Source organism: Paramormyrops kingsleyae, chromosome 17 (assembly GCF_048594095.1).
Source record: "Paramormyrops kingsleyae isolate MSU_618 chromosome 17, PKINGS_0.4, whole genome shotgun sequence".
NCBI lineage: Eukaryota > Metazoa > Chordata > Actinopteri > Osteoglossiformes > Mormyridae > Paramormyrops > Paramormyrops kingsleyae.
Window position 1 is genome coordinate 9,171,156 of NC_132813.1, and position 19,097 is coordinate 9,190,252.

At 48.9% G+C, this 19,097-nt stretch overlaps 1 protein-coding gene across 2 annotated transcripts in view; it reads left to right on the top strand.

Moving 5' to 3' along the window:
- Nucleotides 1-19,097, top strand: part of arhgap35a (Rho GTPase activating protein 35a) — a 52,388-nt gene that overhangs the window by 23,542 nt on the left and 9,749 nt on the right. Inside the window, exons 2-4 of one of the 2 annotated variants that reach the window (XM_023813724.2) lie at nucleotides 5,180-9,294; nucleotides 12,433-12,577; nucleotides 17,479-17,556. In XM_023813724.2, coding sequence (XP_023669492.1) covers nucleotides 5,554-9,294; nucleotides 12,433-12,577; nucleotides 17,479-17,556 — 3,964 coding nt within the window. In that variant the 5' untranslated portion in view covers nucleotides 5,180-5,553. The remainder of the gene's footprint in view (nucleotides 1-5,179; nucleotides 9,295-12,432; nucleotides 12,578-17,478; nucleotides 17,557-19,097) is intronic. The other variant, XM_023813725.2, reaches the window with a different exon arrangement.

A 19,097-nucleotide genomic window follows, 5' to 3' on the forward strand; every position in this document is an offset into this window, starting at 1 on the left:
GCTTTGGCGCGTGCCCAGCTGTGGGGCCGCGTCGGCCACGCCCGTATCCCCGGGCGTGATTCGCCGACCCTCGCAGGAGAATGGCCGCGCGTTGGAAGCGGCATTATCCTGTGGTATTTCTGCCGCACGCGGAACACAAACCACACCTTGTTAAAGAAAAAGAGCCGAGTGAAGAGAAGAAAAGAAAAGCCTCCTGCAGAAGGAAAAAAGAAGAGAGAGAACTTGCCTTTGACCTCCCTGGGGCTGGTTACCAGGGCAACCTGGCATTACCTCTAATTGACGATGCGGCGTGTTCAGGTGCCTTTGGTTTGTTGTTCTGTCTTTTTTTTTTTTTTTCTCTCTGCCAAGAGTGACTCAGCCCTTTGCTGCTCCCTGCCACGGTGCCTTTCCGAGACGGTATGTACCCTGTTTCCGATCCTTATGTTAAAACACGCCATTGGGCCGTTTCTCGTTTCTCTGTCCGGCACGGGTGGAGCGCCGCCCCCCCCACCCCCCCACCCATTGACCTGTGCTATCATTATTACAACCCCGCCTCTCCCCCGCTCTTGTTCTAGCAGTCCCTTCCAAGCGCTTTCTGTGTTTTCTGCTTTAATATCAGAAAGCTTTTAAAGTGCCGTCTCGTATTTATTGTCCGCTCACGTGGACAGGACAGTGTTGCCGGAGTGCTATGGTTTGATGCTTTGGGTGTGCGAGTTGAACTGGGCGCTGATGTGGGAAGCGGCCATTGCCAGGGCCTGGAAATGTCCGCGTGCGGTTGCTTGTTTAGCGCCGCGTGTGTTTGCGGGCCGGTGTCGTTCCCCCCCCCCCCCACACTTGTCATATCTCATTTTAATTGCTTTCAGGAGCTGCTGGTGCATGAATGCTCTACAGCTTTCGGTGGGAAAAGCTGAACCGGCCCCCGCTCTCCCCCAGGGCTCGTTACGCACACGCGCGGTGGAGTCTCTCGGGCAGGTTGAGGTGTCCAGGGTCACTGGGGTTTCTATATACTCCCCCCTGCCCCAGCATACTTGTCTCCGTGACAACTCTCGGCGTGCCTCCTGATCTCCGCGGACCCCAGTGAGGAGCTTATCTCCATGCTGACTGCTACCGCTGCTGCAGCGCTTCAGTCTGCCGGATTAATATCTGCCATCGGCTGTGTTCCCTGGCACATTATTTTTAGCCTCCATATCGGCCCACTGCAATGGATGGCCGAGCTCGCCCCCCCCTCCGCCCCCCCTCTTCCCTGCAGCCTCGGCCAGATCCCGCCCTGCTTTGTACGATTCATCGGATTACAGACCACACAGCTTGTCCCTACCCACCACCCCCCCCCCCCCCCAAACTATCCTCCTCCCTCCTCTCCCTCCCGTCCGAGTGTGACTCTGCGTATTTCCCTGTCGCTTTTCATCCCCCCATCCTTCCCTCTCTCTCCTTCCCTCCCTGCCTCCCTCCGTCACGTGGCTGCGCCTGGCAGCTTGTTGGCTCCGGCTCCGGCAGGAAGAGGAAGTGTCCTACGGCGACGCCTCTGTGCTACTGTGAGCGTCGGCGCTGTCTCAAAATGGCCTTCCTCCAGGCCGGGCCGTCTGCTTAGCGCCGAGCAGAGCACGGTGTCAAAATGATAACCAGGGGGGGGGGGGGGGGCATATACTGCAGATCAGTCACTTTATTTTGTTCCCTGATGCTGCAGGATGCAGCAGGAGGTGGATGATGCAGAACCGGCCCGTAGTTGTCCTGAGCCATGCATATTTTTAACGGAATTTTACACCGTAAGCTGGTATAAATGCACCCGCGAGTCTCAACATAAATCTGCGGTGTGCCATGTTTGTGTAACGGCATTAAAACCTACTAATACCCGAGCAGTCCCCAAAAAGTGGGAGGTGGGGAGGGCTGGGTTAAATCCAGAGCCGCGGTAATCCATCAGGGAACTAGCTGCTGGCACGGGGTTAGATCCTCAGTAGGTGCCTCCGATTGCTGGTGCCCGGTGAGAACGCCGTTATGCAGGTCTGTCTCTGCAGAGGTGCTGTCCGCCCTGTTTCCTTGTATCCACATTAATGCAGTGCAGCTCTCTGGAGAGGGAGCGAGGGTGAACCGGGCTGACGGGTGTGTGAAGAAGGTGTAGCGAGAGGTGTGGATCCTTTGGACACATTTGTGCTGATGTGTGTAAGAGAGAAGACACCAGACTGACCACTGGGATTTTCGCAGTTCTGGCTTACATCATCATCATAATCATCGTCATCATGATACTTTTATTGAACTGTAAAACAGTTTTTTTTTTTAACTCAAGTATAATGTGAATTTTATTTAAGCGTTTTCAGTTTGCATGGATATCGCTTTTAGTCTTTTGGTTCCTGGCGCAATCATTCTCCTCGGTTGCCTAAAATTCTGAATCACGGAACACAGGACTGCATTGCAGTCTCTCTACTCACTGTGGGTTTTCATTGTAAGCCATATTGTGTTTGCAGGATGAATGAAATCCCACGTGGGTGAAGGTAAAATCTGTGTCACTCCCACCCCATCCAATGGAGGTGAATTCTGAGTCAAAGGACCCCCCCCCCCCCCCCCCTTGAGCCTCTTATGGTACATTCCGTTCCTCTGCCCCCGGTACTAGTGGCAGGACCTTCTGAGATTTCTAGCATGTTTTTAAAAAGAGGCAGGAAAAAAAGCCCATTCCATCGCCGAGGCCCTTGTATGACTTAAGGGTACGGCGATGAACTGTCAAGTCTGGGATCCCCAAAGGGAATGGGGTTTGTCGGAGACGGAATCCTTTATATCCGCTGCTTCGGAATTCTCCGGAGAGCTCGTGTTGCACCCGTTCAGTCCGACGTGCCCTTGGGCTTAATCGAGGCTTAATCGCTTTCACCTTCACTCATGCTGTGTCGCGGGATACCAGGAACTAACGTGTGGCCTTTATTGTCCCCCCCACTCCCCACCCCCCAGTTCTTTGTTTCAGAAGGGAATTGTCTGGAGTCCATGTCGCTGTGAGTCTCAAGCTTACCCTCGGTAGCACAGGCTATCCAGAATGTCTTTTTATTGCAGGCCACACATTCTGACACATGGAATCGGGGGCGATTTAGAGACACCGGTTCGCCAAAGCCACATTTTCTTCGACCGAAGGAGAAAACTTGCAGAAACACGGATAGAACATGTGAATTCCACACATGCACAACCCAGGGCTGGAATTTAAGCCGCAGTCTGGAGGCACGGAGCCACAGACGCGTTACGGCATCACCACGCATTCTAACTAGCTAATGATTTTACATTTGGATACTTGTCATCTGCTGAAGTAAACTACCGTACATAACCTGAACACAGGAAGTTGTGTACGCAGAGTTTCGGCTGTAGCACATGTTGTTGAACGTGAGTTAAACCTACAGCTTGGGAGGCTTCTTTTAGGCCATAGGACAACTGTTTAATTTTTGTTAGGTATAATTTAAGACGACAATTACTTTATCATCATGTTTTTGACGATTTTTATTTGCTAGGCCTAACACGTGTCATGTCGGCCATTGAAGTTTATGGAGTCGTCCATTTCCTGACGAAGCTTCAACACCTCACATTTTCAGCTGTTTTGGAAATCACTGGATTTGCAAATGCAAACCCATTGATGTACAATGAACTTCCCATAGGAAAGCTGCTGTTGTACCTTTTGGTAAAATCCTGCGTTTGTCTAGCTCTACGCTCGTATATCGCTGAATTATAAAACCATTAACACTTGATTTGCTTGAAAGGCATGTCGCACACAAAATCTATAGTATTGTCTTTGGGAAGTCATGGATGTGGTCACCTCTCCATCTGCTTCCCTGTGTCCCGAAATGCTCCCCTCAAAGTCTGCCACACATCGTGTCTTTAAGGGCGACAAAGAAACGGGTTAAAACGGGGTCAACGACGCGGGCAAACCAGCTGGGTGTTGCCTCTGTGGGAAGTGCTTATTGATTACATACTAATTGCATGAAGGCAAACAACAGTGGTTTGGAAATGGACTTACAGGGAAGCGCACATGAATAAACCATGACAACCCCAGTCTTAATATCTACCCCATATTGACATGTTGATTAGGACCTGTCAGTTCAAGATGTTTGTCTCGCAGCTCCCTTACTCACAACACGCTATGTACCGAAGATCGTTAATAGCGTTCTGCTCCAACCTGTCTTTTAAAGATGGTGAAATGTTCATCTCGTTCTGTTTCGTCTTTGTCTTACTGTGCCAGTGCCTACTCTCCTAGTGCTCGTCAACTCTGATTGTCATCAGTGTACATGCGGCATAAACATTTCCTTCTGAAATAGGATGATTAATTCTTTTCAGGATTTGTAAACAACCTTAACTTGGTTAACAGAACACCAGGTTTAGCCCTTGCCCTGCCCGTAAACAGGACCAGTGACTAAGAATCAAATGAATACTTGCCGAGTGCTTTATAAGCTGACTCACAGCTTTCTAAGCACCTGGATCTGTTCATCGTTAATAATTGTTTAATGGATGTTTGCTAAACAAATTGTTGAGCAAAGGCTGTTAATTTGACTTCTCGCCTGCCATACTCGCCCCCATCCCAAGATGGCCCCCTAGCTGTATGCTAATGCTAGTACTAAGCATGCTGCTCCTGTGTTCCCCTCTTGGGGTTTTATGTTCATTACGATGCCGATGTAGCCTTGCCTCAAAAACACTTTCAACCAGCATAGGCATTTGCCCGCTATTAAGCTTATGTTTTTCACCCCATAATGGCTACCCGGACCTTTGAATGATGCTATATGTTACAGAGAAGGAAACGTGTTGCTGTTAATATAGCTCATTTGCATATGTGATTAGCTGTGGTGCATCAGCCAAAATGAGTGGTCCTTATTTTTGTTCCTGCCCGCAGAGAGGCCTCTTAAACATGTCTCTCACTCTGTGGATTGCTGCCAAATGGTAGTGCTCTGTTTATGGGGGCTGGGTCACCTAATTCATTTTTTTCTTCCTTCCATGGGAAGACTTTAACAAAAACACCCCCCACCTTCTGCTTGTACATACGTTTTTTGTATTTTTTTCTTCAGTATTCATATATGGAGATTTTTTTGTTTTGGAGCAGATATTATGTATTGCAGATCATGGCAATTGCTTACCTGTCCTCACTTAATCGCTTTAAAGCCATTTCTGTTGCCCAGCCTAAGACATTGATGTGTCATGTATGATGTCATTTTCCTAATTTTTATTTCTTTCTTTTTCCCCCTAGGCTGGAAGGCTGTGAAACCTGCTTCCACTTATTCTGCATTACAACAAAACTGAGGAGCACAGATGGGTCAGGCTAATTACTGCCTATCCATCTAAATCTTACGCTGACTCCCCATCCCCTTCTCTCCTCCTTCCATCCTTCTTTCCTGCCATCCTTCTTTCCTTCCTACCCTTACCCAGTCCTTACCCGATTTTCATCTGAAGTATCCACGAAGAAACGAAGACTGAATTTCTCGTGGATAAAGAAACCAGACACAGATGAGAACCTAATTTCAGTAATTTGCTTCCAAGAATCGAGAACAGTTGCATGGAAAAGCACCTTGTCCGTCTCCTCTCCCGAGCATCTGGGCCTTGCAGGATGAGTGTCTGCATGCGATGATGATGGCAAAAAAACAAGATGCCCGGGCACTTATCTACAACTTAGTTGTGGTCGGTTTGTCCGGGACCGAGAAGGAAAAGGGACAATGTGGAGTGGGCAAGTCCTGCTTGTGCAATAGGTTCGTCCGCCCTAGTGCCGATGACTTCTACCTGGACCACACGTCTGTGCTGAGCACCAGCGACTTTGGTGGCCGGGTGGTGAACAATGATCATTTCCTGTTCTGGGGGGAAGTTACCCGAGCACTCGAGGAAGGGCCGGAGTGCCGGTTGCGTGTTGTGGAGCAGACTGAGTTCATAGATGACCAGACCTTCCAGCCGCATCGCAGCACGGCCCTGCAGCCGTACATCAAGAGGGCAGCCTCCGCTAAGTTAGCCTCTGCGGAGAAACTCATGTACTTCTGCACAGATCAGCTGGGCCTGGAACAGGACTTTGAGCAGAAGCAGATGCCTGAGGGCAAGCTCATGGTGGATGGGTTTCTGCTCTGCGTGGATGTAAGCAGGGGTATGAACCGTAACTTCGATGACCAGATGAAGTTTGTCACCAATCTCTATAATCAGCTGGCTAAGACCAAGAAGCCAGTGGTGCTGGTTCTCACTAAGTGCGACGAGGGTGTGGAACGTTACATTAAGGACTCGCACACGTTTGCTTTGACCAAGAAGAACCTGCAAGTGGTAGAGACTTCTGCTCGTTCTAATGTCAATGTAGACCTTGCATTTCTCACATTAGCGCAGCTGATTGACAAGAGTCGAGGCAAACCTAAAATCATCCCTTATTTTGAGGCCCTGAAGCAGCAAAGTCAGCAGATCGCTACAGCAAAGGATCGCTATGAGTGGCTGGTCAGCCGCCTTGTAAAGGACTACAAAGAAACCTGGAATAACAATAGCTGCCGCATGCAGTCATCTCCTGAGTATAAGGATTATGTCTTCCTGGAGGGCACAGTCAAGGCCAAAAAGCTATTCCAGCAACATGTGCATCGACTCAAGCAGGAGCATATAGAGAAACGGCGCAAGATGTATCTAAGCACCCTACCACAAGCCCTTATGTCGCTTGTCCCTGACCTTGATGAAATTGACCTTTTGAGTTGGTCAGGGGTACAGAAGGTCCTTGAGACTAAACGGGAGTTTAGTCAGTGGTTTGTGGTTTTGGAGGACACTCCCTGGGATGCCACTGACCATATTGACAACATAGCAGATGATCGGATTCCACAGGACCTTCTTGAGACGCCAGAAGCAGAAGCCATCTTTGAAGAGCACCTGGAGCACCTGCGCAATGAGCGAAAGCGGGCTGAGATGCGATGGGAGTTTAAGGAGAAACTAAAATCTTCACCTTTTGTTACAGCAGGGAAACCTTGGGAGGAGGCGCGTAGCTTCATTATGAATGAAGACTTCTACCAGTGGCTAGAAGAGCCGGAATACCTAGACATTTACAACAGGCATCAGAAGGAGATCATTGACCATGCCAAGGAGGACTTTCAGGAACTCTTGCTCGAATACTCAGAGCTTTTCTATGAGCTAGAGGTGGATGCCAAGCCCAGCAAAGAAAAAATGGGTGCAATTCAGGAGGTATTAGGGGAAGAGCAGAGATTTAAAGCTCTTCAGAAACTTCAAGCCGAAAGGGATGCCCTGGTGCTCAAACATATCCACTTTGTTTATCACCCCACTAAAGACACCTGCCCTAGCAGCCCACATTGTGGTGACAGCAAGATTGAACACATCCTGGCCACTCGTTTTCCAACTCGTTACCCCTTTTTTGATGGCAACCAGAAGTCCCATTTTGGTGACAGTAAAGCTGACAGGATCAACTTAGTCATCCTGGGAAAAGACGGTCTTGCTCGGGAATTAGCTAATGAGATTCGGGCATTGTGCACAAATGATGACCGGTACGTTTTGGATGGGAAAATGTACGAGCTAGCACTGCGACCCATTGAGGGCAATGTTCGATTGCCAGTAAATTCCTTCCACACCCCTACCTTTTCCCCACATGGCTGCCTTTGTCTCTATAACTCAAAGGAGTCTCTTTCATATGTTGTAGAGAGCATTGAGAAGGTTCGGGAGTCTACTCTGGGTCGTAGAGACAACCATCTGGCTCAGCTTCCTATGTCGCTCCTTTTAATTACCAAACGGGGAGTGGGATCTGTGGGGGACATTGGGGGGGAGACGACACACAGCTTGATTGCACAGGGGCAACAAGTAGCCAGCAAACTACAGTGTGTTTATTTAGAACCTGCTGCTTCTGGCATAGGCTATGGGCGCAATGTAAACGAGAAGCAAATCAACCAGGTTCTGAAAACCCTGCTTGAATCACGGAGGAGTATAAGTCTAGGTAGCAGCTCGCCACCCCTGCCGCTCCCACCACTGGGTTTCAGAGATTCACACCATCAACACAACTCAGAGGGGGACATTCGGATTGTTATGTGCCTGATGTGCGGTGACTCCTATGATGTAGACCAGCTCCTTGCACCATTCCTGTTGCCACAACATTGTCGGCCCATGTCCAGCCTGAGCAGCGGCACATCAGTGCTTCTGGAACTGATGATTGGTGGCCAGAGGCAGAACATTGAATTCTCCATTCTTTCCTATCACTCGTCCTTTTCCTTACGTAAGACCAGGCTGGTCCATGGCTACATTGCAGCCTATTCAGTCAGCCGTAAGGCCTCCTTGGAGACACTGTGCGCCTTCTTGTGTGAGGTCCAGGACATCATCCCAGTGCAGCTGCTAGCAGTGGGGGAGAGTCAGGCAGAACTGACAGACTGTGAGACTGCCCAGGAGCAGATCTTCCAGGGGCAGGACCTGGCGCATGAGATAGAGGCCCGCTTTAACAGTATAGTGTGCGGGCCTAGTGGAGTGGTTGGTGGACTGCATCGGATAGACCTCTTCCAGCAGTTCTTCAAGGAAGTTGTAGATAAGCGGAACATTGTGGAGGCCACACATATGTATGATAATGTGGCCGAGGCATGCAGCACCAATGAAAGCATCCATTCACCACGCTGTTCACCAAGTCCCGTTACAGCTTTGGTAGACTCAGAAGATGATGTAGAGCCTTCACCTCCATACCACACCCTTAGGGATGATGGCACTCTTGCCCCTCATGGCTTCAAGCTGTCCGACTTGGACACAAGCGACACCCTGTCTGTCATCTCTGATATCAGCTCCTTTGAGAACAAGCTAAACAACAAAGTGCCACCCTCAACGCGGACCAAACCTTCTCTCCGCAAAGTTAGCCTAGGTCCTTACGTGGACCCCGGGACCAACAGGCGCTCATTACCTCCTTCCGTTACATGGGCACAGGGAGGGGATGGTGGCTACGACCCCTCAGACTATGCCGAGCCCATGGACGCAGTCGCTAAGCCCCGGCCCACTGAAGAAGAGAACATCTACTCCGTGCCCCACGACAGCACACAGGGTAAGATCATCACCATACGGAATGCCAACAAAACGCACTCCAATGGTGGAGGCAACGGTTCGGATAGCGAGGCGGACAGCAGCTCTCTGGAACGCCGCCGAAAGCTCTCTTCCTTGGGAGTCAAGCCGCGGCTGTATCGCGACCGATCCAAGCGCTTGGGCAAGTTCAGCACATTCCGTACCAGCTTTTCCATCTGCAGCGACGACGAGCTCGGAGGCCCTCCGAAGGCCAAAGAGGATGAAGTGGGTGCCCTGAAAGGAGACAACTCTCTCGCTGATGAAGGGGAGGACCCTAAACGGAGGAACATCTTAAGGAGCCTCCGCAGGCCTGGCAAGGTATGTGATTACATATTGTGTTTTTTTTTTTTTTTTTTACCACTATCTATGCGTAGTTCTGCACTACGAAGGAGAGAGCAGGATTTGGATCGTAGGCCATTTTTGTAGTCAAATTGACATGCACAGATTTAAAAAGGGAAAAGCTATTAAATGTCAAGTAATTTAGTGATACTGATCTCATTTGAGAATGGAATTAAACGGATTCCAAGAAATACCCTAAGGTCCAATTTTTCCCTGTTATCTAAGGCTGTTATTTGTGAGCAAACCACCTCCTTCCTAAACTTCATTCTTTGTTTTATTTTGTCATAGTTTTTTTTTTTTTTTGTTTAGTCTTACTCTTGTATTCTGGAGTCCCTGAAGATCAGCTTTTTCTTGCAGCCGAGATTTAATTAGGTTTCCTTTTATTTATGCTTTGAGAAGTACAAGTAGGATTAACATCATGTTGTGCTGTTATTCTGCTTCTTCCCGCTCCTCTTACCTTTGGTCTAATGTATAGGCACGGACAATGTCTGTTTTTTCATGTTGCACGAATTCCGTATAAAACTCACAATCAGGTATCATTTGTAGTCGGGCACAAAAGGAAAGGTGGTGAAGGAAGAGATGGCTGCTGTCTCATTTTCAGCCTATTTGCCCCTCTCTCTCGCTCGCTCTCTGTCCTGCTCCACTTTATCCTGGATTAAATCAGAGCTTTTGCCCATGCTCTGATCACAAAATGCAAGCCTGATGGTGAGATCTAAAAGCTCCTCTTTGCCACTCCACCTTTTTTTATTGACTTGCTTTTTGGATTAGATACGCCCAAAACCTTGAGCATTTAGAGAAGTCCAGCCCAGAATTGGACTTCATATTAATCCAGCAGCCTGTGCCTATGTATCAGAGCTGCAGGCTTCTTGGCCGAGTCATCGCGTTGGAGTCGGGCCCTCAGCAGCAGACGCGTTGACGTTGAATCAGCGCTGTGCTGTGCTGTGCTGCACTGGCACTTGTCTGCAGGAGACAGCGAGCTGCCGCAGTGTGTTTAAAGAAAGGGGGGGTGGGGGGGAGAGATTCTTAGGCTCTGGTTTTTCTAGCACTTGGTCCCGGTTGACCGGAGCTTGTAGGGCTGCAGAATGTTCCACAGGCCTGGAGTGCAGATGCTCCATCTCCTGTTACCTACAGCCACTGTACTGAAGAGGAAGCCGTCTATGCTGTGCAGCATGCAGAGGAATTTAAACAATCTTATCGTTCTGTATTGGTTGGGGGCAGAGTCATGTTTGCTATGGCGAGGCCAGAGTTCTGACCTCTGGTGCCTTGATGTATGGTGTTAAGGTCCTGGTCTTTATTTTTAAGCTTTGTTGTTGTTCCCAAAATTGTGGAGCTTGCTGGCTGATGTTGGCTAACATTGGGCTGCTCCATTCAGCTGCAGCAGGAGTTTAGAGGCTCTGGCTTTTTGCTACACTTTGGGGTCTTTTATTACTTAATTGGAGTCATTATGGGACCAGGAACCAACTCCACAATCTACTTTCAAAGCCTGAATGGGCAGCTCTTGATTGAAAGGATCTTATAAAAGCAATAAAAACTAGTGTAGCCAACGAGCCATCAGGGACTACAGCAGTTGAGCCCTGACAGTAAAAATTTTGGATCTTTAGGTTGATTCCTGTAGAAAGATTTTTTTTGTGGTTCTGAATAGCTGGGATGCACGGCTGCCCCTTTCAGAGTGTCCCCTGCGTCATTTGCCATACTTCCTCACATAGGCTCCTGGCTCACTGTGGTCCAGTAATGGATAAATACTGTGACACCAACATCGACTGTTTGAGTAGACGTAATGAATAAACATGTAATGAATAAAATATACATTTAAGCATTATATCATTGCATTCCCAAAGTCTGAACTCCCATCTGCCAGTTCCTTGTGAGTTGCATGAATTACATCTATCTATCTTCCACACCATTCATCCAGTCATTGAGAACCAGGAGCCGATCCCAGAGAGCATAGGGCAGGAGGGAGGGGAACACCCAGGATGGGATGCTAGTCCATCTCATAGACATATGAATTTCAGGAATGTGAAATATTGTTCTAATACAATTGTGACTCTGTTAATGATTCTGGTCTAACAAGTAGAATTGCTCAGATTCTTGCCTCAGTTTAGGTACGTTATAGAACCTCCCGCTGGTATTGCAGCATGTTGTGTTTGAGAGGCGGGGAGGAAGCAGGCAGGTGCAATTATTTCTGTTTGTCTTCTGTGTGGGCGTGGAGAATGAGAAATGGAAAAAAAAACTAAAAAATGTGCCAGTTAAAGAAGTACTGGGCTCAGAATCGGTGAGTAGATTCTTGTTTTTATTGTGAATGTTTTGACTACACAGCCGGTCCGAAAATTTGAAGAAAGGAATAGTGGAATAAGTATTTGAAGAGATACATTGTGTTGCTGTTGCCCACGGAATGTGGGCAATGCTCACTCTTCTCTTAGAAGTTAGAGCTTAGTAATACAAATATAAAGCCCTTAGCATAGCGTATAATGCTAATATCAGGCTGAGCTGCTATCTTTAGCGGTACTGTTTTATCAAAAGTGTGTTAGCTAGTTAGCTAAAAGTCTGGATAGGAAGCAAGGAGAGACCAGGGAGAGAGGTACGCTGCAAATGAACTACTTAGAAGATGACTGATACAAGGAGGTGGATGCCAAGAGTCTCATAAAAGAAATGGGTGCTGGATTTGTAGCAGAGGGCAAGCGGGGGGGGGGGGGGGGGGGGTTTTGCTTTGCTAATGAGTTTCTTGCAGCTTCTACTTCTGACAGCGCTTCAGAAGCTGCTCCCAGCCATCCGTGGCGTTCCTGCTGCGGCATGGTGTCACGAGTACCGACCTGCTGATAGGTGCTGATGGTGCCGTGAGCCCTAAGAGTTGGGAGTACTGTGTGACCCAGTGGGGGGGATGGTGGAATGAGGGGGGGGTAATTAAGGAGCGAGGGAAAATCTAAAGGCGCCGGCTTTCCAAGAATCTGCAATTTCCTTTATACAACAGCCTATGTGTCGGCTTGTGGCGGTAGAAGTCCTGCCTGTTGGCCAACGAGTCTCCAACTTTTGTGCGACTCGACGACCTCGGCCGGATACCGGTACAGAATGCGCTCGCAGCCTTGTAGTGCTTGTGATCAACGCCTGCCGCTCTCTCAGCAGCAGAAAAGGATGAAGTCCCGGCCGTCCATCTCCAAGCCAATGGAGAGCAACTATTTCGGGGTGCCGCTGGTCAGTGTGGTGTCGCTGGAGAGGCCCATCCCAGTCTTCATTGAGAAGTGCATCCGGTACATCGACGCCACTGGTAAGCTGCCTGAGACCGTCCATATTGTAGGGGACTCCTATCTTGGAGGTGGATCAGTTGCCAATGTCTACCCACAGTTAAGGGTTAAGGAAGGACTGCTGACTGTGTTGTTTTTGCGACCCACACCCTGGCTCGTAGTTTGGTCAGGGATTGTCTGCTGCTTTACATAGTCCTCTTTTCTCTTCCTGTTGTTTTAATGCCTCCCCCATTCCCCACTTTTTTTCTTTACCTCTCCTCTATCATTTCTTCCTGCTGAATTGCAAGCCATTGCCCAGTTGTCAGTCGGTCATGCAAGCGTATATTTCATTGTTTTGCTAATTGAGACAGCAGTAAAATTTTTTGTTCAACTAATTTCTGAATTTAAAGGCAAGCTACTGGGTAAAATAAACTCCACCTGGGCTGTTCTCCGTCTCCGTTTCTCACTGATGAAGGCCTTCTTCCTTGCTTTATGGGCCTTCAGTCTTGCTTCTTGGAGCCTGATATGAACTGCCCTAGCAGTGCACTTCACACCTGCACCTAATGTTTCCCATTACTTCTGAAGGTCACTTGGTGTCATCCTCCAGTTCATGAAGCAGGCACTGTCAGCGTTGACAGTCATCTTTGGCATTAGAAAGTCACTTTCACCATTTACCTCGACTGGTTTGTGGTTGTCTCCTGCTTCACCTTGTTCTTCTGAGCTGCTCTCTTAGAAACTTTGAGCCTGGATGTGACCTGCTGCTCAGCGTACCTTCAGCCAGCAGAACCAGGATTAAACCAGGATTTAAAAACGCAGATTTAAAAAAAAATAAATGCTACGGCGTAGTCCCTTAATTTTTTTTCTAGAGCTGTATATCCAAACTTTGTAATCCACAGCAAATCTTTGATTCGTCATCTCCAGTGGGATTTCCTTCCACATCAGTTCCATTGGAGTCCCGAGCCGCAGTGTCATTCTTTCACTGAGTCTTTGTGGAGAAGTAATCCTGGTGGCAGGCTTGTGTGGACTCCGTTAGGGAGCGCGGTTTATTAGTCTTTGTTGTATGGATAAACACAATAACTGTTACAATGTCCTCGCCTTATGTATGCCTCACTGCCTAGTGTGGTGGTTATGATTATGAGTCAACAAAGTAGAATTCTTCTGTGTGAGGATCTAACTCGCCCTCATGATCCCTGGAGAATGCATTGTGTATTGGATGGGGGGGGGGATTTTACCCCGGATGGTGGTGTAATGATCTCAGTGACACATGCTGATCCGAATCTGTTTTTCTGCTGTAAGCCTCTTCTAAAAGAGCTTTTGGTTGTTTGGTGAACAAGTTTTAATCGTGAATCTTTGGTCTTTGATTAGAAGGCGAGGTTTGAACCCGTCTCGGTAACTGTCGTCGTCATTGTATGAACAGGGGCCAATGAGGAGTGCTTAGGGGGTTTGAATATCACGTTGACCGTGCGAGAAGCTCAAACGCAAGTCTCCAGAAAGAATGGGCCGGCGGCCGTTCGAAAAGGTGAAGGTAATTCACAGTGCAGTACATTTACGAAAGTATTAACGCTTCATCTGTCTCGACTGTGCATTCCCACACTGAGGACTGGCTTAGCGAGTGACTGTGTGTGAAACCCTGAAGCCTATATGGACATTTGCACATGTCCAGAAATTGGGAGCCTGGAAAAGAAGCTGCACCTTTGGCCAAGTTAAATACGTCTCCAGACTCTCTCTCATCCCGTTTATCATATTAATATTTTAGGCTTGTGTCCTCTCCCCCCCCCACCCCTGGTCCTCCGTCTTACTCCATGCCGCAGCATCCCTCACTCCTGCTGACTCCCTCCCCCCCCTCTTTGCCCCATTCCTCCATCTCCGCGGAGCCGGCAGATTGGCGAGCCACGTGTGCCGCCGTCTCCTGCCTGAGAGCTCCCTCGCTCAGATCGATATCGGCGGAGAGGAAATGAGGGCGGTCCTCTGGAGCTCGTCGCTGATTGTCGCCGGGAGCAGGCCTCCGAAACGGCTCCCAGGCATGACGCCCTCCGCGGCTGGGCCAGGGCGCTGCTCGTGTCAGCCCGCCTGCACGTCACGATCCGTGTAACGTTACTTTTTTTTAACATTAGCATTTTGAAGATAACACTTTTTTTTTTTTTAAATTTCCAGTACTGTTTCCTCTCTCATCGGCAAAAGCTTGGTGCTGCTTTGTATAGCACAGCTTGCCTTGCCCAGTACCCAGCCTTCCGCCACTGTGTGATCACTGCGTAATATTATATTTACAGCACATATATAAGCACAAATATAGCACACTGGTCCAACCATATAGGAGCATGTTCGGGGATTAGCACATGCCAGTGTTATTAAACATAATGCATGACTCTTTTAAACTTGGGTTTCCCTTTCCCTTCCACCCTTACATGTGCCTCTTCGGCATCGTTTGAGCCGCTTATATCCTGTTCCGCATCACTTTCCTGCCTTTTTGTCTTTTGTTTGCCACCCCGCCATTTGTATGCATATACGGTCTCCCTCTCTGTCCCCCGCGTCCTTCCCCCGAGCCGCTCTCGAGAATCCTTTTCAGCGGTGCAGGTGCCGAGCGGATATGCCGGGCCGCCGCTGACACCCGAGAGGCCGCGGGGGGAGGGTGGGCGGGGCATCTTTTGAAAATGGCTGCCATTTTTCGTTCATGTGTGTGAAAGAGAGAGATGGAAGGATTCATAGATGCAGGAAGAATGAATGGATGTCAGTTTAATATTTGTCGACCTCTACACAAGCCCCTGCACTCCCCATACTTCATAAGTGGTTGCAGGATGGATGGATGAGTTTTATTAAATAACCGGCGATTAATGTATTACTATATTTTTTGCTTAAATGCTACTTTTATAGAGGTGACATGCAGTATTAGGCTTACTGCTGAGCTGAGTATTTCACCGTTGTAATTCAGGTTACATACCTTGCCTAGAGCAGTTACACCAAGGTACCTCATGGGACAGGAACCTGCAACCTCACAGTCAAGAATTAATTTCCTTAACCCCCCCTCCCTTTATTTAACCTGTGAGCCAGGCTGCTTTGTTCTTTGTTCCTTGCTTCCCACGTGTTTTGTTCGTGAGACTTCAGCACGGTCATTTCGCTGAGGCTACGTTGCCGGCCGCTCCTGCCTGGTCTCTCTTGGCTGGGGATGCCGGAAGGGTGGGTACCTGTCTCCGTTTGGCCTAGATGGGCGAGCGATGGAGTGGGAGATTGTGTTAAAAGCACCCGGGGGCCTCTTTCGGAATGCGATTCTCACGCATCGGGGCCCTGCCTCGTTTGTTCCTGCCGCCGCTTCACCCGCGCTATCCGGTGGGTGGGGAGCGTATAGATCCACACCGTGGTCCAACCGCCGGGGTGGGTCAGCGCCGTTACCCTGCTAAGCTCGTTTTCGAGATTTCTCCATCACGGACCAGCTACTGACCAACTAGTTCACACTTACGGTTATGTTCCGGTTCCATGCCGAAATATTTCTACGTGAGCCGATCAGTTCAACTTTAGGCAGAATGTGTTAGTATTCGTACGAGCTGCAGCTACGGACCCGAAATGTCAGTAAAACGATCCGTAGCTCAGTGCAAAACCCAGGTCAAATGCATTTAACAGTTACATATTTTAATTACTTCTTTAATATTTTTTGTGAGCCATTTCAGTCCCTTAGGGCCTGATCGTTTGACTTTGTTAGCATTTTTTTACGGTGTTTGAAAGTGAATTGAATTAGTATGTGACCTTAAGTCTTGTATATGAGAGACAGTGCGCACGCCCCCCCCCCACATCCTTAGCCCTCCTCCCGCCCCCCCGATCGCCCCCTTGCTCGCCCCCTTGCTCCTGCAGCCGCCCCACCACACCCTCTTCCCCGGTGCCTGTTAATGCTTTTGTGGGTAATTGATCGGTGGGGCGGGGGGAATCAATGCGGCCTGTCTCCGCTGCTGGGGCTCCTCATTTTCACCAGCAGCACGCTGCCCCTCCCCTGCGAGCGCTGCCGTTTCCGCGGCACCCGGGTCTTTCATGCAAGCACTGGGGGGGTGTCCGGCAGGCCGTGCTGGAGTGAGGGGGGTGTCCATTCTCTCCTCCTCCCCCCCACTTTTTCTAGCCACCGCTTGGCCTGTTTATCAGTTTTACCCCTCGATGAGTCACCATACCGCTGTGTGTGCCAACCATGCAGTTCATGGTGCGTCTTCTATTTTTTTGTTACCAATCCTTCCTTAAAAATATAATAGCGATGCATTTTATTTATATCATTGCTTTCTCACACTCCGGAAAGCTTTACAAGCAACACATATAATCCGACGCGAAAACCAAAAACCGCAGAACTGCGGCAACAAAAACAAGGGAAGCCTTACGAACTGTATTATAACATTCCTGGAATAGATATTTGTATATCATATATAAATATTTTATGTGTAGATATTCTCGCTGGAGCATAGACATTGAAATAGGTTGCGCATCTCGCAGACTCCGTGGCAGCGTGTTCCGGAGTTTCGGTGCTGCAGCACTAAATGCCCTGCCCCCCCGGGGCAGAAAATCTATACCTAGGGTACCATGAGGAGGTTTGGAGCTGGCGATCTTGGTTTAAAGTGTTGTGGTACGGGAATGAGGGCAGGCGTTCGCTGGTCTCGGGGTCACCCCGCCCTCATCCTCGGGCAGATGGGATATGGGCCGGGGGCTTCCTGAGCTTCTGAGCTGCACGTTTCAGTCCCGCTTGGGTCGAAGTGGAGCAGTTGATGACATTTGCTTGTCTTGGAACGGCCGACGTAACCTTCGTGTTGCCGGGACACCCAGTGAGGTTTGTTTTTCTTGGAGGGACCGACACGATGTGGATCTTAACGGATCTCTCAGATAAACGTGTTCCCCTTGGTCGACCCACCCTTCTCGCTGGACTAGCAGAGTTTGGCACAGGGCGGTATAAGTCATAACCACCTCCTTTTTCTCCCAGGGCTGAGCACAGAGGGCATCTATCGAGTCAGCGGGAACAAGGCCGAGATGGAGAGCATGCAGAGACAGTTTGACCAGGGTGAGTAACTAACCAGTAGGTCAGATGATGTGTGGCTGATCATTTTGCAGTGCAAGTTGGTTGCTGCAGCTGCCCCATCTCATTTGTTTAGCAGACGCTAACATATTTAGCGATATACTTCTTTGAGAAGGCAGGGTTAGCCAGTCCCTGCAGCAATTAGGGATTAAGGAGCAGAGGTGGACATTTCAGGTCCAGAAAGTAAAAATCCACACCAAGATTTTGGTTCAACCAACCAGTTGAGCATAAAGAGTCACAGTCACAGAGTACTCAACTGGTGGGTTGAAACAAAATCTCGGTCTGGATTTTTACTTTCTGGACCTGAAATACCTACGTCTGTTAAGGACCTTGCTGAAGGGCTCAATGGTGACATCACTCAGCTGAGCCTTGGATTTGAACTGGCAACCTTCTGATCACAGGCACGACCTCCTAACCTGCTGAGCCGCACAGCGCCCCCTATCTCACAACTTCTACGTCTCACCAGCGGCGCGGGACTCCTTGAGTTCAAAGGGGATAGATTACAGATATTGATTTTTATTTTCAGATCCCCTAAATATAAGTATGGTAACGCTGATCCGCCCATGGAAATGCTTGCTCAGCAAAGAGCAAATAATCCATGTAGCCAATTCCAGCCGCATATCCAGTATGGTGTCATGGGGTTGGAATGGTGCCGGGCCCAGAAAACCTGAGGTGTGTGGAAGGGGAAACACCCTGGACAGGATATACTAGTCATGCACACACAGTTGCAGAAAACACAGGCGAAATCACATACAATCTAGAAATGGCAGTTTGCACGTTATTGGACTGCGGGAGGAAGCCCCAGTGACACAGCGAGAACATGCAAAGCCCACATACTCCACCTAAAATCCACCAATGCCAGCTTTTGGGAAGACAGACACCGTATTGCCCAAATTAATAGTGAGAAAGACACCGTATTGCCCAAATTAATAGTGAGGCAGACACCGTATTGCCCAAATTAATAGCGAGACTGGATTTATACTGAAAAGTGAGCATGTTCAGAATGTCCCTCAGAGTCTTGTATTGCTTGCAATTTGATTAGTCAGTGTGTGTTTTTGTTTGAAATTCAGGTGTATAACTTGGTTCAAGTACTTAAGATCTGATTTGAAATGTAAAAATAATGACTGTGAGTGGCCTGGACTTTGGTAAATGTAGTTGTGGATTCAGGCATAGGTCCTGCCTCTTGCAGCTGTGCCACGCCTTGTCGCACATCTGGCAGCTGTGTGTGGACAACCATGGCACTCTTGTTCATTTTCAATTTCTACGTATACTGTGTCTCAGTAATGGGTCCGTTTAATGAACTTGTGGCTGCCTGGAGGCATCGATCTCGACTTGGGGGGGGGGGGGGGTCTGTGCTGGTTGAAAAATGCATTAGAGCATGGCGCAGCCTCCAACCTGTTAGGGGGTGTGATTGGGCGGACAGTTTATAAGCCCCGAATAGGATTGACTAATGACGCATACGAGAGACTGATCCGGTCGGGCTGGGACCTTCCTAGGTACAATTCCGCACCTCAGTCAATGAGGGA